Raw genomic sequence first — 23,390 nt, forward strand, 5'->3', positions numbered from 1 at the left:
CTGTAGGTCAGGGCAGGAATTTGTAATTTGTTCAGGGTACCGGCGATAACTCGCCGACTCTTCGCGAAGGATACCGTGGGATCTTTAACATCCATCAACTAATTCTGGAAGACCGGTCGCCCAGTTTAAAGACACAAAATTTCCCAAAGACCCAAAATACCTAAAAGACCCCGAAGACCCTTAAAGACCCTGGAGACCCTGAAGACCCAAAATATACAAATACAAAATTTAGAAAAATACAAAAGATACAAACCCGGAAGATACAAATAAGAAATATCACCAACAAATACAGATACATTCAAAGTACACCGCCCCATGCCAAATAAATAAATAACATATCCTCCAGCGCACGCCATTTCCTCAGTTTCTCCTTCTCTCTATTTTCCTCAGCTCCTCTTTTCTCCCTCTTTTCCTCAGCTTCTCTTTTCTCCCTCTTTTCATCAGCTTCTCCTTCTCTCTATTTTCCTCAGCTCCTCTTTTTTCTCTCTTTTCCTCAGCTCCTCTTTTCTCTCTATTTTCCTCAGCTCCTCTTTAATCTCTCTTTTCCTCAGCTTCCCTTTTCTCCCTCTTTTCCTCAGCTTCTCCTTCTCTCTATTTTCCTCAGCTTCTCTTTTCTCCCTCTTTTCCTCAGCTTCTCCTTCTCTCTATTTTCCTCAGCTCCTCTTTTCTCTCTCTTTTCCTCAGCTTCTCTTTTCTCCCTCTTTTCCTCAGCTTCGCCTTCTCTCTATTTTCCTCAGCTTCTCTTTTCTCCCTCTTTTCCTCAGCTCCTCTTTTCTCTCTCTTTTTCTCAGCTTCTCTTTTCTCCCTCTTTTCCTCAGCTCCTCCTTTCTCCCTCTTTTCCTCAGCTTCTCTTTTCTCTCTCTTTTCCTCAGCTCTTCTTTTCTCTCTCTTTTCCTCAGCTTCTCCTTCTCTCTATTTTCCTCAGCTCCTCTTTTCTCTCTCTTTTCCTCAGCTTCTCTTTTCTCTCTCTTTTCCTCAGCTTCTCTTTTCTCTCTCTCTTTTCCTCAGCTTCTCTTTTCTCTCTCTCTTTTCCTCAGCTTCTCCTTCTCTCTATTTTCCTCAGCTCCTCTTTTCTCTCTCTTTTCCTCAGCTTCTCTTTTCTCTCTCTTTTCCTCAGCTTCTCTTTTCTCTCTCTTTTCCTCAGCTTCTCTGTTACGTGGTCCCCTCGGTGAATACCTGGTCTCGGTGACCCCCGGACCGTGAGAGGAACTTCGCCAGAAAGCTGTATTAAATATGCGCTTTCGCCACGCAATCCATATGAATTTCACCCAAGAGACAACTGACGTTCAAGGATATATTTCAATGGGAATGACCATACAATTGCAATGACACAACCACGGAGATTTTCCCCGAGCAATCAACCATATACAACCATCAACAATTCCCAATTCACAAGCACTTTCCTATGAGTAAGATGGCCATCTTATATACGTGTGTCCCGGTGAGTACTCACGACACCCTTTTGGTCTCGGTCCCGCACAATGTCTCTGGGCCCCTCCTGACCAAGATGATGGTCGCCGTCATCGCACTCGGGCGGTAGAACGAACCCCGGGTGGACGTGTTTCCACCGGGCAGGTATCGTACCAGGCACCGTGGCTGCAGCCCCTCGTGGCCACGCGAAGCGGATACGGTAAAGCACGCCAAACCCCACGCCGCTTGCAAGGCGCGTTAGGCCCCAACGTGCGACCCGCACGCGTCTGTTTGGACGGTGCCGCGAACGAGGCCAGACGCGGGGTCGATGCACGGCCCCACGTCAACTTGCCGTCTCCACCGGGCAGGTACACGTCCCGGTGATTCCTCTCGCCAGACAGGCTTCGGATCGGAACGCCGCTTTTCCACGCAGCGCAAGGTCGATCCCACCTTTTGTCGGAGCGGGCGAGGAAGAATAATACTCGTCCCTTTTTCCTGTGTCTTTTCTTCTTCCGTTTCCGGTCACTTCCGTTTCCGGCCACTCCCTCAGAAGGGCTCCTGACCCTCCAACCACAACAACTACACAACAACTTAATATACTACACACGGATAAGCAAAGACCTGAATGGTAATTCACATACATTCATATAAATATGTAACATTCTCCTTCTCTCTATTTTCCTCAGCTCCTCTTTTCTCTCTCTTTTCCTCAGCTTCTCTTTTCTCCCTCTTTTCCTCAGCTTCTCCTTCTCTCTATTTTCCTCAGCTTCTCTTTTCTCCCTCTTTTCCTCAGCTCCTCTTTTCTCTCTCTTTTCCTCAGCTTCTCTTTTCTCCCTCTTTTCCTCAGCTCCTCCTTTCTCCCTCTTTTCCTCAGCTTCTCTTTTCTCTCTCTTTTCCTCAGCTCTTCTTTTCTCTCTCTTTTCCTCAGCTTCTCCTTCTCTCTATTTTCCTCAGCTCCTCTTTTCTCTCTCTTTTCCTCAGCTTCTCTTTTCTCTCTCTTTTCCTCAGCTTCTCTTTTCTCTCTCTCTTTTCCTCAGCTTCTCCTTCTCTCTATTTTCCTCAGCTCCTCTTTTCTCTCTCTTTTCCTCAGCTTCTCTTTTCTCTCTCTTTTCCTCAGCTTCTCTTTTCTCTCTCTTTTCCTCAGCTTCTCCTTCTCTCTATTTTCCTCAGCTTCTATTTTCTTCCTCTTTTCCTCAGCTCCGCTTTTCTCTCTCTTTTCCTCAGCTTCTCCTTCTCTCTATTTTCCTCAGCTTCTCTTTTCTCCCTCTTTTCCCTCAGCTCCTCTTTTCTCTCTCTTTTCCTCAGCTTCTCTTTCCTCAGCTCTTCTTTTCTCTCTCTTTTCCTCAGCTTCTCCTTCTCTCTCTTTTCTCCTCAGCTCTCCTTCTCTCTATTTTCCTCAGCTTCTCTTGTCTCTCTCTTTTCCTCAGCTTCTATTTTCCTCAGCTTCTCTTTTCTCTCTATTTTCCTCAGCTCCTCTTTTCTCTCTCTTTTCCTCAGCTTCTCTTTTCTCTCTCTTTTCCTCAGCTTCTCTTTCTCTCTCTTTCCTCAGCTTCTCCTTCTCTCTATTTTCCTCAGCTTCTATTTTCTTCCTCTTTTCCTCAGCTCCGCTTTTCTCTCTCTTTTCCTCAGCTTCTCCTTCTCTCTATTTTCCTCAGCTTTCTCTTTTCTCCCTCTTTTCCTCAGCTCCTCTTTTCTCTCTCTTTTCCTCAGCTTCTCTTTTCTCTCTCTTTTCCTCAGCTTCTCCTTCTCTCTATTTTCTCAGCTTCTCTTTTCTCCCTCTTTTCCTCAGCTCCTCTTTCTCTCTCTTTTCTCAGCTCCTCTTTTCTCTCTCTTTTCCTCAGCTTCTCCTTCTCTCTATTTTTCCTCAGCTCCTCTTTTCTCTCTCTTTTCCTCAGCTTCTCTTTTCTCTCTCTTTTCCTCAGCTTCTCTTTTCTCTCTCTTTTCCTCAGCTTCTCCGTCTCTCTATTTCCTCAGCTTCTATTTTCTTCCTCTTTTCCTCAGCTCCGCTTTTCTCCCTCTTTTCCTCAGCCTCCTCTTTTCTCTCTCTTTTCCTCAGCTCCTCTTTTCCTCAGCTTCTCCTTCTCTCTATTTTCCTCAGCTTCTCTTGTCTCTCTCTTTTCCTCAGCTTCTCTTTTCTCTCTATTTTCCTCAGCTCCTCTTTTCTCTCACTTTTCCTCAGCTTCTCTTTTCTCTCTCTTTTCCTCAGCTTCTCCTTCTCTCTCTTTCTTGCCTCCACAGAATGGTTCCTGGAAAGGGAAATTGTATTTATATATTATTATTATTAATATTATTACAAACTGGAAAACCCGTTACGTCATCAATGCGTGCATTATGGACGCGTATCCGGCACGATCTGTGACGCTGTGGTTTGTACGGTGTTTGTGATACTGTCGTGGGTGGTTTGTGGTTAGCGATGTGATGTAAGACCATTTCTGTGGTACTGTATAGTGGGGTGGTTTGGGGTTAGTTGTTTGCGGATTTGTACGTTATAGCGATTATTTCGATATTATATCATATATGCCTGATTGGGGTTGTACAGGTAGTAATTTGTGATATCAGCGATACACTGATACTGGAGTCACGTGAGTGGTCGCTACCCTACTTATGTGATTTCATGATCGCGTCGAAATGTTGAATGATATACGATACGATGATTATGATGAGAAATGAATGTTTGAATCGCCTCACACCACCGACCGTTCGGCAAAAGAAATCAGCCAATCGGTGGACTCGAGACGTCGCAATCCTTCCCTTATTGGACAAAGCCGAGCGCCCTCGCCTGATTGGCTGGCTTGAGTTTCCGCGAAGGTGATGACTGATGATTTGAAGCGGCATTCCAGCCGATGCAAAGTAAGCCTGGGGTTTTCCGCTACGCTGTGGAGAGGCTGCGTGGTTCATTTCATGGGGTTAAGGAAGCGACCCCTTCTTTTAATATATCTCGATGTGTGGAGCTTTGTATGTGTCGCGTTTCGTCGTGCTGCTCAAAAAGGGGTGAATTAGGCTGAGGTAAGGGCGACATGGCTGCCCTTTACCTGGGCTGGTCACTTCTTCTTCTTCCTCTTCTTCTTATTCCTCTATACCGGTGGCAATTATTCCTGCGGTCTGATAGGGTTGCCCAGTGGAAGCTTGGCCCAAGTCTTTCACGACCCGACTGTCCAGGCATGACGGGTTGGAATTCCAACCCCAGGCTAGGCAGCCTAGAAGCAATTATCCGTACCTCTAGGCCATCATGGCACTGGCAGCCCAAGAAAAATATTACGAATTAGCCTATACATGCACCTTAAATAAGAAACTAAACCTAACTTCACCAGTGGATTCCAAACTAAGATCCATTGTTTGTCCATGATTAAAGGCAGTTGCCCTGAAACAACTTGCCTTTGCCTCTTGGAAGGCAAATCCAACTGAAGGCAATCTCAGTTACTTCCACCAAGCTCGGAACAAGTGTGTGTCTACTCTCAGGAGTGCCAGGAAGCACTATCTCTCCACACTCAAGATTGAACTCTCAAACCTGTCTCCTTCCTCCAAATCCTGGTGGCGTCTGGTCAAATCCGTTTCTGGTGTTTGTTCCCCTTCCATCCCCTCCCTTACCTCAAATGGCTGCACAGTTGACACCGTACTTGACAAAGCCGAATGCCTCAACTCTGTGTTTGCCTCAAAATCTTGTGTCCCAAACCCATCTCTCTCTGTTCCCACCCTTCCCAGTCGAACCCAACTGCTCCTGGACTCTGTGTCCTTCTCTCCTGACAAGGTGGAGAAGTTTTTGTCAAACCTCGACTCTGATTCTGCAACTGGACCAGACGGCATCAGCCACGGCTCCTAAAATCCTGCTCTGCCGCTCTATCTCACCCTCTCTCTGTTCTTTTCACCCTCTCTTTTGCTCAACGTCATCTGCCAGCATCTTGGAAATCAGCAAACATCACCGCTTTACACAAAAAAGGTGCAAAAACAGATCCTTGCAACTACAGACCAATCAGCCTGTTCCCAATTATAAGCAAACTCATGGAATCCATCATTGCTTCGGATCTCAAATCCTTCCTCTTCTCCAATGGTTTGATCTCTGATCATCAATTTGGATTCAGACCAGGCCATTCTACTCTGGACATGCTGCTTCTGCTGTCTCAACAATTGATGGAGGTCCTCAATGCCAAACAGGAAATCAGAGCTGTCTCCCTTGACATATCACGTGCCTTCGATACGGTCTGGCACCCAGCTCTGCTCACCAAACTCTCCTCCTATGGTATCCATGGAAATCTCCACTCATGGCTTGCGGAATTCCTCTCTGGTCATCGGCAAAGTGTGGCCCTGAATGGATTTCTCTCATCTCCCCTTCCTGTTCTGGCTGGAGTTCCCCAAGGTAGTGTCCTGGGCCCTGTGCTATTTCTGGTCTTCATCAATGATCTCTCCGACTCTCTGGAAAATCCTCTCTATCTCTTTGCTGATGACTCCACTCTCTGCCGCTCCATTCCTCATCCCTCAGATCGGCAGTCTGCAGCCTCCTCACTCTCTGCAGACCTGGACAAAATCACAGGCTTTCATCTGCAGCTCAATGGAATAATGTTCCCCCCTCTGGGCCGGTGCTCCTGCCTCACGCCTAGCTCGGCTTCACGCTGTTGAAACCAAAGCTTTCAGAATCATTGGAATCTCCTGCGATGAAGCTAACTCCGAGGGCCTTTCACTCGCTCACCGCAGGCAGGTTGGTGGTCTTTCTGTCTTTTACCGACTCCTCTCCGGCGTTGCTCCCCCAGCTCTCTGTGTGCTCTGTCCCCCTAATATTCCTACAGGTCGCACAAGATCTGCCAGCAACCCTCTTATGGTTAAACTGCCAAAATCTAGGCTCTCTGCTCACCTTCACTCTTGCATGCCCCTTTTCTCCCCCCTCTGGAACAAACTCCCCCACTCCCTTCAATCCCACTCCTCCCTCCAGGTCTTTAAAACAGCTGTTCACCACCATCTCTTATCTTCCCCCATCCAAAACCTTGATCTTTTCTACCCCTGCTAATTCACCCCAGATACACTTTTTATGAAATTCCAACTTCTTTCCTGGAAGTCCTTGCAGTGTTGATATGTTTTATACATCTCCCACCTCCCCCCAAGCCCTCCCCCTCCCACATTTCTCTCGATGTCCTTGCTCTCAAATGTTGTGTTTGTGTCCTTCCCCCTCTCTCCCCATCTTGTGTTCCGCTCCCCTTATTTTGTGTTTTATGTGTCGGTTGACTTTTTGTGTGATTAATGTTCACTCTTTCACGAGCCTCGATCTTGTATACAAAAAAGAAGAATTAAAAAAAGGCTCCAAAAACACGATTAAGGTGTTTTGTCATTTGGCACTTTCTTCTGTCCTAACCAGCACTATCACTCACTCACAATGGACTTTTTATACAAAATCGAGGCTCATGTAAGAGCTAACACATAAAAACATAAACAGAAACACACATAGAACATATAATAAAGGGACCCGGGAGACAAGAGGGGGAGAGAAAGGGAAGCACAATAACAGTAGAAAACAGGGACATCGGGAGATCTGCGGAATGGAGAGGGATGGGGGCGGTGTACATGGGATAAACAGGATGGACACTACAATAACTTTCAGGAAAGAAAACGGAATTTTAAAGAGGTGGATTTGGGGTGTATTAATGGGGTAGAAAAGATCAAGGTTTTGGATGGGGGAAGATAAGAGATGGTGGTGAACAGATGTTTTAAAGACCTGGAGGGAGGAGTGGGATTGAAGAGAGTGTGGGTGTTTGTTCCAGAGGCGGGAGAAAAGAGGAATGAAAGAGTGAAGGTGAGCAGAGAGTCTTGATTTTGGCAATTTCACAAGAAGAGGGTTTCTGGGAGATCTCTAGAATATTTGGCGGACAGAGCACGGACAGAGCTAGGTGAGCTAGGCCGGAGAGGAGTCGGTAGGAGACAAAGACCACCAACCTGCCTGCGGTGAGAGAGTAAAAGGCCCTCAGAAGCAGCTTCGTTGTGGGAGATTCCAATGATTCTAAGAGCTTTCGTTTCTACAGCGTGAAGCAGAGCTAGGTGTGAGGCAGGAGCACCAGCCCAGAGGGGAGAGCAGTATTCCATCAAGCTGCGGATGAACACTTTTAATTTGGTGAGAAGCTCTGCTCAGACTTGTGAAATTTGTTTGACGTTCATCTTCAGAAACTTCCTTTGGCAACATATTTTCCCTTCGTTGCTCCTTGTTCATAGTGAAGTATTACACTCGACTTCCTTGGAGCTCTTCTCATCAACACTATTGTTACCTCCTTTCTCATTAATGCAGATGTTTCTCCAATGTATTCGCATGCGATGTTGTAAAGAGGATGCAGTGATGAAAGAACGACTGGAAAAGGCATTGTTTAAATATCTTCATAGACCACGTTTTAATAAATCCACTTTCCATAAAACCTAGAGCGACTGGAAAAAAAAATGTTGCGAATCAGTCGTGAAAACATGTCCTTTTAAAAAACAGTAAAGTCCTCTTTCAGTTACCAATGAAAGAAGAATATTTATTTGGATTTTGGCTGAACTTCTGGAAAATATTGAAACAGGAATAATAAACATTTAGCAGCTGGGATATTCTTTTTCGGAAGCAGCCCTCTTCTCATTTCCATCTCCTTCCCGACTTCACTTATCTGCGATTGTGTTTTTGTACATTTTTATAATTAGGGTCTCTTGGGATGTATCCATGCTACTGTGGAAATGCAATGGATGACACGAAAGAAAACATGAGGATATTAGGCTGAAACTCGTGCTCCCTGATTCTACTATTCATTAGCTTAATTTACAGCTGTTCAGAAGGGAAACGAATCATATCCATTATGTTTAATACGCAAGCTACATGTGTGTGACTGGTGTGTTCCAGGTGTAAGATGTAGATGGAGAGCACACTGCCTCAGATAGCTGCACAGCTGTTGACCGAGGTGCGGAGAAGATTTCAGGAGCTTGGTCATGGTGAGCACACAGAACAATGGCCAAAATCCAAGGAATTGGGTTCAAGGCAATACATAAAGTGTCTGTAAACAGGACATATCATATCCAGAAATGAAAATAATATAATTGAAGAGGTGATAATAATAACCTTGATGATACAACGAAATACGATTCTTCGTGAAAGCCAGTGTTGGCCTCTGTCCCCAAACAGGAAAAGCAATGGATTTTTTCAACTAGACATTGTTTACAAGCATGCTCGACGCCTTGAGAAGCAAGATGCGCCTGACATTTTTAGTGTGCTCTGATTAAAGGCAAACTCTTAGTTGATAAAATGCATTATTTCCTGGTTTAATTTTTGTCCCGCACACACAAAGCGAAAAGCAGGGCGAAGCAATTAGTTGACTTCTGTCTGTCCACAAACGTCAGTTTATGATTGAGGAACAACTTAATTTCAATTGAATGTTATATTATCAACACGGATTGGAACATTAATCGGAAAACGAACCTGAATCGAAAAATGGATAATGACAAACCAGTCCTTTAGTAGTATTTGTCCTAATTGCACATGTGCAGATAGGAGTGTGATAATGGGACTGTATCTGCCAGTCTGGCAGTCAAACAAAATTGAAAATCATTCCAAACAAGAAACTTGCTGTTTTTAAGGATCTCATAAAGGACACAAACAACAGGCACGAATAACTAATGTAACGTGTTCAATAAGGTTGTGTAAAAGATGCAGTATCAACGGTGGTAAACATCCCAAAAAATTATTTCCACGACCTTTAAAATATTTATTTCATTCCACTTGAATTGTATACGTGAACACTGCAGAACACAAATCACATTTTTGGTGCTTTCAAACCCCTTCTGTTTAGTAATACTTGGACGAAATATTACAGCATTTTACATTGGCACGACGAATCGAATTTGCCGCTCGTAGACCCCGCCCACTTCCTTGTTTCTTAAGACAGCATGGAGTAAGGTGTTCTATGGAATCTCTAGTTTTATTTATGTAAGCAGTCACATGAGTGCCACATAAGTACACTTTGTTATATCTGAATGGCATTGTCGATGTTGTTGTACACCGCTCCTTTCCTATTCCATCTCCAGGCACTGCATAACGTCATCGCCAGGCACCGAAGGCGGCCCGGCAATGACGCGCGCTGAAAGGGAGTACTCAGTTTTCACTCCGGTTTCTTGTTACTTGCCGGAATCTCCCGGCAAGTATGTTGGTTGGTTGGTTTGTTTGTCTGTCTGTTTGTGCGTGCGCAGTACTACGTCTACATCGTTCCACATAGCATCGCCATAGTTTACACACATATTTGCCTTGCCTTGGAATAGACTGTGCCCAATTTTTAACTCTCTAGGCCCAATGTCAAGCTCAAGGTCACCCAAAACGTGAAAATCGTGACCGCAGCGTAAAGCCGGGGCGAGGCGGAGTGATACAGCGGAAGGATTCGACGGTTTAATTGATCGCCGCGATGAGGCGGATTTTCATTGGGACCTTCATCCTGATTTCGTTACCTCCGCCACCAAAGGTGGATGGAGGTTATGTTTTCACCCCTGTCTGTTTTCCATTTGTTACTTGCCGGAATAGATTCCAGCAAGTATGTTGGTTGGTTGCTTACTTGCCGGAATAGATTCCGGCAATTATGTTGGCCGGGTGGTTACTTGCCAGAGTAGCTTCCGGCAAGTATGTTGGTTGGTTGGTTACTTGCCGGAATAGATTCCAGCAAGTATGTTGGTTGGTTGGTTTGTTACTTGCCGGAATAAATTCGCCGGAATACATTTTGGGTGGTGAGGGGGCTTGAAGCCAGATTTTAATCTTACAGCCACCATGTTGGTGCTCGCCGTCACTGCAATGTGAAGCGAAAGACGCCTCAGAGCTGTCACATTCACAATCCCTATGTCGTATGTACTCCCGATACGTGTTTCCTTCATTGTAAAAACTACCAAGTCAACAGTTAAAAGGATTTTGAGCCGATAGGTGTTACGGCCTTGGCAAGATCGATGGAGACAGCGATCTGTTAGCGTATACACCGCCCAAATAGCTATGTGGAATTCTCTCATGTAGGGATTAAACCCACGTCGATTGAAATTTGGCAGAGGTCATTATTTTCTTTTAATGGTGTTTATATACGAATCAAAAATAAGATAATTGGTTTTGGGTCGTCCTTTCCACATATCTCGTGGGATTGTGCGTTGGAGAGATGACCGTGATGGCGGGGAGTGGTTGGCAAATCAAAAAAAAAAGTACATTGTCCGGCAAGTCCTCGGTCTTTGACCGATTTTTCGTTTGTTTTCTTGTTTTCTTGTTTGTCCAGGCGATATCTCAGCCATCCTTTGAGCTAGGAAGCTGAGATTTGGACATGACAATCACCAAGTGATTTGGCTGTAAACGTTATTTTTGTTTTGTTGATTAATCAATTAATTGATTAATTATTTAATTATTCGATTAATGACTTAATTTTTTTAAAGTTACAGATTCAGATGAAACGGTGGTGGTTTAGGTATTCTATTAGCCAATTGATTAATTATATAATTATTTTTTTATTCTTATTTATTTATTTTCATTAATAATCATTTATTTATTTCCTTTCTCATCTGGGCAATATCTCTGGAACCTTTTGAGTTAAGAAGCTGATATTCAAACATGACAGTGACCAAGTGATGTGGCTATAAAGGTTATTTTTGATTTGTTGATCAATCAATTAATTAATTGATTAATTATTTAATTATTCGATTAATGACTTAATTATTTGTAAAAAAAAAAGTTACAGAATCGAATGAAACGGTGGTGGTTTAGGTATTCTATAAGCCAATTGATTAATTATTTTATTATTTTGCCATTATTATTTCTTTAATTTTGTTATTAATCACTGATTTATTTTCTTTCTCATCTGGGCAATATCTCAGGCACCTTTTGAGCTGGGAAGCTGATATTCAAACATGACAGTGACCAAGTGATGTGGCTATAAAGAATATATTTGATTTATTGATTAATTAATCGATTAATTATTTATTGATTAATAAAGTAATTTTTTTTTGATTAATGACTTGATTTTCAAAAAGTTATAGCTTTGGATGAAACACTGGTTGTTGAGGTATACTATCAGCCAATTGATTAAGAAATTATTTTACGATTATTGTTTTTTAATTTTAATTACGCAATTAATCAATAAATTATAAATTGGACACTTCTCCCTCCCAATACAGTCTCTATCTGTTGCACGGCAGTATCGCTGGGTGCTGGAGGATGTTATTTCTTTATTTGGCATGGGGGCGGTATACTTTGAATGTTTCTGTACTTGTTTGAAATTGTAATATTAATTAAAGTGAATCGGCTAAGCATAGGACTAGAAACCAGATTATTATTATTGACAATGGGTTTATATGGGAATAGGTTCACATGGTTTGGACAAAGAAACAAGGATGAAAATATTGTGAATATGTAAGAAGTAGAGAAGAATTGAACAATAGACTATTTGCACAAGAGTAAACCGCACGTTTGCACAAGTTGAAGTTTGTCCAAGGTCACATTCATGAAACTGGAAGGACTCCCTTTAAAGTTTGAACCGATTGTTTACTTTGTTATGGGAAGGTAACGATTATCTGTTCTGTGATTTTAATCTGTTGACCACAAAAGTGTTCAAATTTAAACATCAACTAGAGATTAACCAAATGTAACAAAGGATTTTTGCTCACATCAGTCTACCTTCCCCTTTTCCTAATTGCACAAGACAACTTTTCAGAAACCAAATTTGCATTGTGTACCACAGACACATGTTGCCTTTTTTAATTTGGTGCATCTGTCCAACAATGGATGGATGCACCAAATTTCAAATGGGAGATCACAGCCATCAAATGTGAGATCACTCTAGACAACTGCAAACAGGCCAGTGGTTTCTGTCTTCTAGCATCCTTTGCTCTTTCTGTCCTTTGTCCCCTGTCAGCCCACCATTCCCCAACTCCCCCTCAAGTATGTGCAGGGTGCATATGTCGAAGGCACCAGACTCCCCATCAGGAATAAGCACCTTGTCAAACTCGGACAGTTTACAAAATATTCATGAAGAGTACATGCATGGAAGAAATTTGATTGGCGTGTAAGCGAATAACACCAATACAACAATAAAGTAACATCAATGCCCCTCACAGCAATACACAATTTCTTAAAACGCTATGGCCAGCAACCGGTTTATATACTTTTCCAGCACACACCCAGCGCACAAAGGAATTCTGAACAACAAGCTGTGCTTTGCCTCACCAAGGAACAGCTCTTTCTCATGGGAAACTATTTCTGTCTCATACACAACAGTGGACAGGCCAAGATAGGATTCAGTCATGTCTCTGCATTAATGATCTGTGCCAAGTTAAATTGCATTGAGAAAGAATGTTTGTCCAAGGTCGGCCAAGAGATCCAAGGGATATTATCTAAACAGTTCCCCAAGCCAGAAGGCCAGCAGTTGCTAAGCAACCGGCAAGTGCTGTCACAGAAATAGCACAGTATTTGTTCACCATGGCCCACTGCTGCCCCTGTCAGGATATTACTTGTATGAAATCCCTGACAAACTCCCCCCTTTGTTAATAAACACCTCCAGCAAAGAGGTTTTTATCATCTTTGAAAACTATGGATTTCATAAAAGCATTTGTCCATTATCTGTGATCCATCTTATACCTCACAAGGTGAGTGAAATTCCCCCCTTTCATCAAGAGAACCCACTCGTGCAATGGGGTGCATCAAGTCCCTCCATATGGAGCGGGGTCAAAGGATCGCAAATGATAAGCAAATACCTCTATGGACACCATCCCCTTACCTTTTAAAGTTTGTAGACCATGGTAGAGACAAATAGAGAAAGAAAGAAAGTTTTTCCTATTATAGGGCAATATTTCAAAAACAAATTTGTTATACTGAATATATAGAAATGGTTATTCATTAGCATATGTAGTTATAAATGATTAAAATGTAAGTATTGACCTCCACTATATAATTTTGAGGCTATGTAAAAAGATTGCAAAGTTTTGAAGGCAATGTCATTTGCAAAGCATGTGGGTAGACCAAAGTCCCATACAAGAAGCAAAGCAAAAGCAAAAGCAAACAGACACCCATTAATAGGCAGGGTCTTTTGAAATTAAATTGTAAATGTAAAGCAAATATCAAGTTAGTAGCAGGTATCTGCCTTTATTTTTCAATTGAAGCAAAGTGTAAATAAAGCTTTTGGTTGTAAAAGACAGTGTAATACGTTGAAATACAATGGCGACCAGCAGTGCCTTTATTAAAAACACGACACCCTTCTTGAAGCTTTCCCCTTTAGGATTCACACATGATCACCTCTTCTGGTAGGCATAGATGGTGGTCGGCTTCAAGCCTGACGTTACACAATCTTCGCCACTCACGTTCACTTGAGTCGGAACCGTCAGCTTGCTCCAGAGCTGTTTCCAGCTCACACATGGTTTGTTTAGTTAACTCTTGGATATAGGCTATCGGGCCCGGTTGGGCATGGTTCAATTAAATTGGGGGCAAGGCGGAGTGGGAATCGGGAGGTGGCGGCTCTCGTACAGGGATGTCTCGTGCATCTATGTGGATGTCTTGTGCATCTTCCTCCGGTTCCCGGGCCAACATGTGTTGTTCGCCTGTACCTCCTTTCCTCATCCTGCTCCGTGCAATTGTCTCGTTCCTCCAACTCAAATCTGAAGCACATATTTCTCATACACACTTGCATTACTGCACTATCATATTTCAATATCTCAATAATCATTTTAAATGCAAAAATATTACACAGCAGCATCACATCACATCACATCACAATCCACATCACAGCTGGTAGTCAAATCCTGCCACTTGTTTACCATTTTAAGATACTAGTCAAATGTAGTGTTTATTTTTAGATACTAGTCATACTCATACTAGTCAAAGCTTGTTCAGCCACTGGTTATCATGGGTATTAGTCCCTTTATAAAATGCACACTCCCTCATTCGACTAGGGCACTGCATCAGAGACACTGGCCAGTGGCATTACTTACAGCCCTCATCTGAAATCTCACCTGTGACACACGCATCCACTGTCTTTTGGCCAAGCCAATGAAAATACTGGGAACTGTTATCTCCCATATCTTTCCAATCACTATACAAAGGTTTTTGCACCAACCCTCATGAAGTATTTCACAAAAATCCTCATTCAAAATACTGCATGCCATCAACCTCTCTCTCATCATTTAAACTGTGTATTCTTCCAAAACCCAAAACACCTTTATTGTCGAAGACATTCCATACATTAAACCACAATTACCTTCCTCCGAACAGGAAATCAGAGTACACCTGCACCTGCTCCTCAATTGATTTCCTGACCTTACATCCCAGGCTCCGGTAGTCATCTCTACTCATCTATCTATAATTCCAGTAATCTCTGTGTGTATGTTTGTATGTTTGTATGTATGTATGTATGTATGTATGTATGTTTGTCTGTGACCGCTGTTTCTCGACAACTACCGGTCCGATATACTTGAAACTTGCCAGGTATATTGCTGGGGACCCGAGGATGTGCCTTTTCAAGGTTTGAAATTAATCGGACAAGTAGTTACCGAGCTATGGCGATTTCTTTACCAAACACCGCAAGCCGTTCGCTTTGGACCAAACCATTTCATGTAAATAGAGGGGGGGGGGGTTCTGTGGTCGTTGCGAATGGACCAAACCATTCATGTAAATAGAGGGGGGGGGGGGGGGGGTTCTGTGGTCGTTACTGCCACGTGGTTTCAAAGTTTTTTTTTGTTGTTGTTGTTTGCACGCATGTTTTTTTGCACCCACGTACGGGCACGCCCTAGGATGTTTACACACACACACCCCTACACAAATTTTTTTTTTTTTTTTTTTTGGCAAGGAACGGGCACCCACGTACGGGCACGTCCTAGCTTATATATAGTACGGGCATGCCCTAGTAGTAACAACCTGGACAACTCATGTACAATGCGAAGTACACTCCTCGTGAGCGCTGCCTTGAGAGCAGTTCAAATCAAATTAAATTATTATTTTGAATATATTAAAATGCATTCAAATAACTAATTGTAACTAATAATAACTAATAACATAAATAACTGATTGACAAATCAAATATAATGCCCCCAGAACCATAATCGCTTTCATCACCCTTCAGGGTGGCATAGTTCCGAACCCGAAGGATCGGTAACCGACACAATTTCGGTCTTCGAGGCCGGCCGATAGGCACAGTGTGACCAGAAGGGACGAGGTTCTCCTGACCACATGGCCCTCGACTTGGTGGGGTTTGTCCGCACAATGTGGGCGCTTCAGGATGAACTTTAGCCGGGGAGCCTTTGGGCGCCCCGGTCTGATACTGCCGCCCACGCGCAGAACAACTTGTGAGTGCACGTGGGTCCCGGCGGTCCCACTGGCCTAGCGCTACCATGTTTAGACAGCGAAATCCGTCCCCGGGCACCGGCACCTACTCCCGGAAGTTTGAGAGAATAGCGGCGCCAGGGAATAGCGGAATAGCGGCGTTCTGTCACTCAAGCTTTTGGGTCTCACTATCTGCCATGATCTTTCCTGGAAAAACCACATTTCAAATCTGGCCTCCAAAGCCAGTCGCCGACTGGGCATCCTCCGTCGTGCGAAGTCCTTCCTTGGCACACCTGAGCTCCTCACCACATACAAGGCTTTCATCCGCAGCTCAATGGAATACTGCTCTCCCCTCTGGGCTGGTGCTCCTGCCTCACACCTAGCTCGCCTTCGCGCTGTTGAAACCAAAGCATTCAGAATCATTGGAATCTCCCGTGATGAAGCTAACTCCAAGGGCCTCTCACTCACTCACCGCAGGCAGGTTGGTGGTCTTTCCGTCTTCTACCGACTCCTCTCTGGCCTTGCCCCCCCAGCTCTCTCTGGGCTCTGTCCCGCAAATATTCCTACAGGTCGCACAAGATCTGCCTGCAACCCTCTTTTGGTTAAACTGCCAAAATCAAGACTCTCTGCTCACCTTCACTCCTTCATTCCTCTTTTCTCCCGCCTCTGGAACAAACTCCCTTACTCTCTTCAATCCCACTCCACCCGCCAAGTCTTTAAAACAGCTGTTCACCACCATCTCTTATCTTCCCCCATCCAAAACCTTGATCCTTTCTACCCCTGCTAATTTCACCCCAATTCCACTTTTTGAAAGACCAACTTCTGTCCTGGAAGTCCTTGGTGTCCTTGTGCTTTATACTTCTCCCTCCCCCCCCCCCCCCTTCCCATGCCTCCTCCCCCCGGGCCCTCTCCCTTCCACACATCTCCCTGCTCTCGGATGTTGTGTTTGTGTGCTTCCCCATTTCTCCCTATCTTGTCTTCCGCTCCCTCTTTTTGTGTATTTTGTTTGTCTGGTCGATTTACTTGTGAAGTAAATGTTAGCTCTTTCACGAGCCTCGATTCAGTATACAACAAAAAAAAAAAATCACACACAACATCATTTATTCACACACACCAACATATTTATTTATTTATCACAATACCATTTGCGTTCTGGTCAAGTGTGGTCACATTTAAATTCCGACCACGCAAACCCAAGCAAAGCACCTCGGAGTCTCCGCTCAACTCCAGTCGAGACAGGGAACGCAGGCTGCTCCCGTGAAGCATCACGTGATTAACATAATCCTAAAAAGAACTCCAATGAGCTCCCTCAGAATTTGATCCATCCTGCTGCCTGCGTACGTAGTGTACACGCTTTCCATACAGGCCCACCACAGCCTTTCATTTTTAAACAGTGCAATAATGCCATGCTTCAACAATCCCACAGAGCACCACTCAGCTACTCGACCACGACCAATCAAATATTCAAGGCCCAACGTTCATCCATAACTTATATTCGACCATCGAAGCTCCACAATCACAGACACAAGTGCCTTCATCTTCCAAATATCAATATTATTTAGACCAACAAGAAAACAACAAAAGGAAACAAGAGAGCCTTAACTTAATTACCTTAATTAACTTGGTTAACTTAAACTCAAACTTAAACTTAAACTTAATTAACTTAATGATTAAGAGAAACTGAGCCTTATCAAACCATTTTTCAGTTCACTACAAAAGGTACATATCTTACAGCGTCTGTGCTCAGCTCGTCTCACAAACCATCTCTGTCTGAGTGCAAACGGACAAACATCTAGCACACACTCCTGCCTTTTAATTTACCTGGCTCTTACCTGGGTTTTGCTTTCGGCATATCATGCACCTGTAACAAAATTTGTTTTTGCTATCCCTCCTTGCACGTAAGACCATCCATGAGTCAGATGTGCAAGTTACTCAAACCCACTCCCTGGGGCAACCATCTCGCCCTCTGGAGAGCCATCCACAATCTCGCGTCTGGACCTGTCTCGACCGATTTAACTGTACCCTAGTTAACACATCTAGGCTCGTGGAATGGCAGAGGGTACAAGAGCGGACCTTGGTAGAGCACCTACCTCCGCCAGGCTGATTACCAGTCCACATTCTATACTCCACTGATGGTAGACTATAGAATTTAACAAAATTTAACGATAGACTATGGAATAGGCTGATATAATTTTAAAATTCTAATATCTGGATCGGGATTCTCACCACAATTAAAATTAATTCATCCTTGTCATTATTCCTTTGTCCACAACTTTCATAAGTTGTCATAATTTTATAAGTTGTCATTCATAAGACACACCCAACCTGTCAACCAGGTTTCGTCCGAATCTGTCCACAACTTTTTGAGATGCCCTCCTCACAAACAAACAGACAGACAGACATGGGTCTAGCTTGGGTTTGAATCCTGACCCCATTATAAACTGTCATCCCAATGATTCACAGGCAGGGTGATTCAACAATGTGTGAGCCGTCCCTCGGATAGATGTTAAACAGGCATCCCGTCTTCCAGCACTCATTTCGTTGGTGTCCCTCAAAGATCCCACGGTGTCCCTCGCAAAGGGTAGGTGAACTATCGCCGGTGCCCTTGGTACAAATTGCAACCTCTGTCCTAACCCACAGGGGCACGGCATCAGCGGCACAGCCGCATCCTCAGCTAATGATGCTACCCCACAGCCTTGTGCTGCATTTAGTCGTCCGAACCTCTGCTCGTCACCTGGCCTTCCTTAGCATGTGACCCCAGAGTCCGCGCGTGTCACCTCTTTATGCTCCCCCGAGGGGTATCTCCCGGCACGTTCAGTGTCCACACGTTCATTTGTCCATTTTTGGAGCATTTTTATCAGACAACATTCTGACACCTTGATTTTCATGGAATTCCATTCATTCATTTGTGAAGTTTATATTCACGTTTTCCATCCAGCCAATCATTTCCACTCACCTTTGTCCAGCTTCATCCAGCCACTTAACCATACTCACCTTTGGCTTGGTTAATTTGCATCTCTGCACCTCACGTGAGCATTTATTAACTTGTTAAAAGTACAACATCAAACCTTGTTATCTAACACTAACAGCTAAGACTGGCTCTGCCATGACGTATCAGCTGTGTCCCAACTACCTACCAACGATGCACTTTGACATCTCTACATCGCGACATCCTTAATCTGCCAGATGCTGTGTGGAGTGACGGGGCTGGTGAACACACGTGGATCGTAGCTCGTTACCAAGGGAACCGGAATGTTCACGAGATATGGTGTATGTTCACGAGATAGCCGAGATAAACGTCTTCTTCTTCTTCTTCAATTAAAATTAACACCCTCGTAATTACGTTTAGACTGCTGAGACCCCTCAGACCTTTGCCGACCCTTTATACCCTGAAGATCCAAAACACACCAAAATGCTCAAAGATGCCTATCTCTCTGAAACGACGTGTGGTGAGGCGCGCGGAGCGGAGCTAGTTAACAGAATTCACCAAATACGAACAGAATTTTAATCATACAATGTGGGGCACACAAAACTCCTGTCTGTACTCAAACAACGCAAACTTGACCCTTCTAAATTTGACATCGCGACCTCTTGAGATGCAGCACCTAAGCTGCAGTAGCACAATTGCATTCATGATCCACTCACTATTCTGTGCGGTCCCATATGTGCAACAACAATACATTCAACTTGTTTGATCGATGCGTTTCAGATCCAACTTTCTTACCCCAGGCGATAAATCCCAGGCACATTTCCCCCACTTGGTGCACGTGGCCCTCATTTACTGCAACCTCCAAGAGGAGCACTACAATTGCTAAAAATTCCTGGACGAGACCCACATTTTTAATGGGGGTTCCTGCAGATGTTAAGAATTCTCCTCAAGGATCCTCGCGAATCACAATGGACACATCTTCATGCCAGACCCCATTTTTGTACCCACAATGATATCAGGTGTATGGTGTACAGGATATATGGTGTACATATATGGATATATGGTGTATGGTGTATCATATGCCGTACCTGGTTCCCAGACGTGGAGAGGCCTCCTCTGACTTCATGCGTCCTCTCCAGCTTCATGGGGACTTCATGAGGAGGGACCTCCTCTGTGTAGCACGTGTCTTCACTTGTGACCACTCACCCATTCCCGTCTCTGAGGAACATCAAGCATCAGCCACCTCAATATCTCACTCAAAACTTTGGACACAGATCATAAAGTTTTCATTGCTACACCATAGTTTAGCAATGACTTCCACGTGCACCGTTAATGATAAATATGACATTTTTGGTCACATCCTCATTTTTGGACATTTTTAGTCCCATCGTCCAGTGACCCAGGATTCTCCTGAACATCATGTTTCCAAAATATCCAAAGCCATCAAACTCTCTCCCAATTATGACAAACGAGTCAAAAACTCGTCAATCCTCTTTCCAACTTCATCATCCCACCACCATGTTTGCGAGTCATCGCCTTCAATAAATCGTCTTCAATATCGATTTGTATCGACTTTTATATCGTCTTCAATAAAGTCTTGTATGACGAGCAAATGCATTTTGTTAGTATTTAAAATGTATCTTGTGAAATATGCTAGGGGCATAGACAAATGTTTCGTTTAATTTGAGTGCCCGATCCGACTGAATCCCCTGTTATGACTACCTATCGTGCTGCCGGCAACATCTTTCACACTTTTTTTTTCTTAACACTTGACGCAAGTTCCCAATGCATTCGCGCTTAAACGTTCCCTCCAGCGGGAATACTAATTTGCTCTTTTTGCCTTTACGCGTCCATGCGTTCCATAGTTCCATATATCCATTACTGCCTCTTCCCCATGTTTCTTAAACATATATTCCACTGTTGGCCCGTCAAGAAAGTTGCTCACTCCCATCTCAGCTCATCCCCAATCCAAAGTCATGATCTTTTCTACCCTTGTTAATCCCCCTTGCCATAATTTCAATTTTTCCTTCCTGAGGGTTTGTTTCTCTATCCATCCTGTCCACCCTGTCTGTCCTCCCCTGCCCCTAGTTCCTCCTTACTTCCCCTATTTTTCCAAGCCTCCCTCTATTTTGTCCCTCAGCACTGGTGTTGGTGTGGATCCCTCCTCTCTTTATACTGTTTTATACTTCGTGATTTGCATCCCTTTTTGCGCTATTACGTCCAGATCCGTTCTATGTTCTAGCTCCTCAATGAGCCTTGACTTTGCATACAATAAAAGGACAATGCTGGATCAGAAACACAAAGTTGATAGGTAAATCTATATTTATTATCTTCAGACAAGTTCTTAGACAACAAGTTTATAATCTCATCCTGATCATTGGTGTGAAGCACGTTTTCCTTTTGGACAAGACTTGAAGGGGGGAGGGGGATAAAAATATTTTGAAAACAAATTACAATCAAACTATGGGATAAATGTTGTACCTGTAGGATTAAGAAAAAAGACTGCATACCTGTCTGTCCAACATAACTTCAGGTAATCGTTTGCCGTGCCTTGGATTGTGTAAAGAACCTAATCAGGGAGTTCTACGAGTCGATTTTATGCCATCTGTTTCAACTCGTCTTTCCTGTCCGTGAGCAGAGAAACTCTCGAAACAGACATTGGAGAACTATTACTTGTCTGTCGGAAATGTGCTGTTTTTATACTCTGAGAGCAACCCAAGGCTGCACTGTTAATCATTAATCTCTAACTAATGTTGCCTGCAGGTGCAGCAGCCCAACTACCCCAGTGCGAATGAATCGTAGAATCGTTAATCTGAAAAGTGAACACAAGTTCAGGCAGATAGAGAGGTTCATCAATGATTTGAAAGTGTTCTTTTTCATATGTAAAGAAAACTAACCTGTTATTTCAAATGACTACATGGTTACATAATTATGAAGGTTATATTATTATATTGTATTTTGTATTTAGGACCGGCAGAGAAGATAACTGAGAAGGAAGTTGAGGAAGCGATAAAAGCAATGAAGGGTAGAAAAGCGGGAGGGCCGACGGGAGTTGTGGGAGATATGTTGAAGGCAGCAGGAAGTTGGGGTGTGAAGAGAATGACAGAGATCTGTAATCTGGTGGTGAAAGCAGGCCGCATTCCAGTGGATTGGGAACTGAGTACCCTCGTCCCTCAATACAAGGGGAAAGGTGACCCTCTGGAGTGTGGCTCGTACCGAGCGATAAAGTTATTGGAGCATGGAATGAAGGTATTGGAAAGGGTGTTGGAGAGGAGGATAAGGAAGAAAGTGAAGATCGACGAAATACAGTTTGGATTCATGCCAGGAAGAGGAACGACAGACGTGCTTTTCATTGTGAGGCAGTTGCAGGAGAAGTACATGGAGAAGAGGAAGAAGTTGTTTCTTGGGTTTGTTGATCTGGAGAAAGCATTCGATAGGGTACCACGCAAAGTATTGACATGGGCATTGAGGAAGTTAGGAGTGGAGGAATGGTTGATCAGAGTAGTGATGGCAATGTATAAAAGAGCGCGCACAGCTGTAAGGACGAAGGACGGGAACAGTGGTGAGTTTGAGGTGAAGGTGGGAGTGCATCAGGGGTTGGTACTAAGTCCACTACTATTTGTAGCTGTGATGGAGGTGCTGGCTCAGAACGTAAAGGAGGGTTTACCGTGGGAGTTGTTGTATGCAGATGATCTGGTGTTGATTGCGGAAAGTATGGATGGACTGAAGGAAAAGATGAACACATGGAAGGAATGTATGGAGACAAAAGGTCTGAAGGTGAATATCGGAAAGACGAAGGTGATGGCAAGTGGTAAAGCATGTGGTGAGGTGGAAAGAACTGGGAAGTGGCCCTGTGCTGTGTGTAGGAAGGGTGTCGGAGTGAATTCCATTCAATGTACAATGTGCGCTGAGTGGGTTCATCAAAAATGTAGTGGTCTGAGAGGGTCATTAACCAGTGTGGCAGCTACATTCAAGTGTAAGGTGTGCACAGAGGGAGCTGCAGATGGAGGAGATATTGAGTTGGATCTTGGAGATGGCGTGAAGCTGGAAGGTGTGAAAACATTTTGCTACCTCGGAGACATGCTGAATGGAGAAGGTGGATCAGACTCGGCAACGGTTGCTCGAGTGAGATGTGCATGGAAGAAGTTTCGGGAACTGAGTGGCGTGCTGATGAGGAGGAGAGTGTTGTTGAAGCTGAAGGGAAAGGTGTATGCTGCATGTGTGAGAAGTGTTATGATTTATGGGAGCGAGACATGGGTAATGAATGTAGAGCAGCAACGAAGGTTGGAAAGGGTGGAAATGCGAATGGTTTGACGGATGTGCGGAGTATCGTTGAGAGAGAGGAAGACAAATGATGAATTGCGAAAGATGATGGGAATAGAGCCTGTGATTGATGCTGTGAAGAGGAACAGGTTGAGATGGTTTGGTCATGTGTTGAGGAAGGATGAAAGTGACTGGTTGAGAAGAGTGATGGAAATGAATGTAGAAGGAAGCAGAGGTCGGGGAAGACCGAGAAAGACTTGGCTAAAGATGGTCTAAGAAGAAATGCGGGCAAGGGGGTTAACAAGGAGAGATGCAGAAAATAGGGCAAAATGGAGAAGATTGTCATGGGGACCGCAAGGCTAACCCCCGCTCTCGCAGGGAAAATGGCCTTTTAAAATGCATGTTGTTGTTGTTGTATATTATTATATTGTATTGGGGGGTGGGAGGGGGGAGTGGGAATGAAGGTCCTTCTTCCCGCCATGTGTCGCAGCTCTACAAGAGCTCTGCGTGCTTGTTGTTCTTGTT

At 43.9% G+C, this 23,390-nt stretch overlaps 1 protein-coding gene and 1 long non-coding RNA gene across 4 annotated transcripts in view; one reads left to right on the forward strand and one right to left on the reverse strand.

Moving 5' to 3' along the window:
• Positions 1-3,736: 3,736 nt before the first annotated feature.
• ZSWIM7 (zinc finger SWIM-type containing 7) overlaps positions 3,737-23,390 on the forward strand; it is a 41,985-nt gene continuing 22,331 nt past the window's right edge. Inside the window, exons 1-2 of one of the 3 annotated variants that reach the window (XM_078780817.1) lie at positions 3,737-3,776; positions 8,258-8,346. In XM_078780817.1, coding sequence (XP_078636943.1) covers positions 8,271-8,346 — 76 coding nt within the window. In that variant the 5' untranslated portion in view covers positions 3,737-3,776; positions 8,258-8,270. Of the gene's footprint in view, positions 3,777-3,801; positions 3,831-4,167; positions 4,261-8,257; positions 8,347-23,390 lie in introns of those variants that run through there. The other 2 variants (XM_078780818.1, XM_078780816.1) reach the window with 2 other exon arrangements.
• Positions 12,375-21,493, reverse strand: LOC137428936 (uncharacterized). The gene is made up of 3 exons (XR_010984776.2): positions 21,113-21,493; positions 19,691-19,820; positions 12,375-14,013 (listed from the first exon to the last, which is right to left on the reverse strand). It is a non-coding gene; the product is annotated as an uncharacterized LOC137428936 (long non-coding RNA).

The sequence above is a fragment of the Myxine glutinosa genome, chromosome 6 (genome assembly GCF_964187855.1).
Source record: "Myxine glutinosa chromosome 6, kmMyxGlut1.1, whole genome shotgun sequence".
Classification (NCBI taxonomy): Eukaryota; Metazoa; Chordata; class Myxini; order Myxiniformes; family Myxinidae; genus Myxine; species Myxine glutinosa.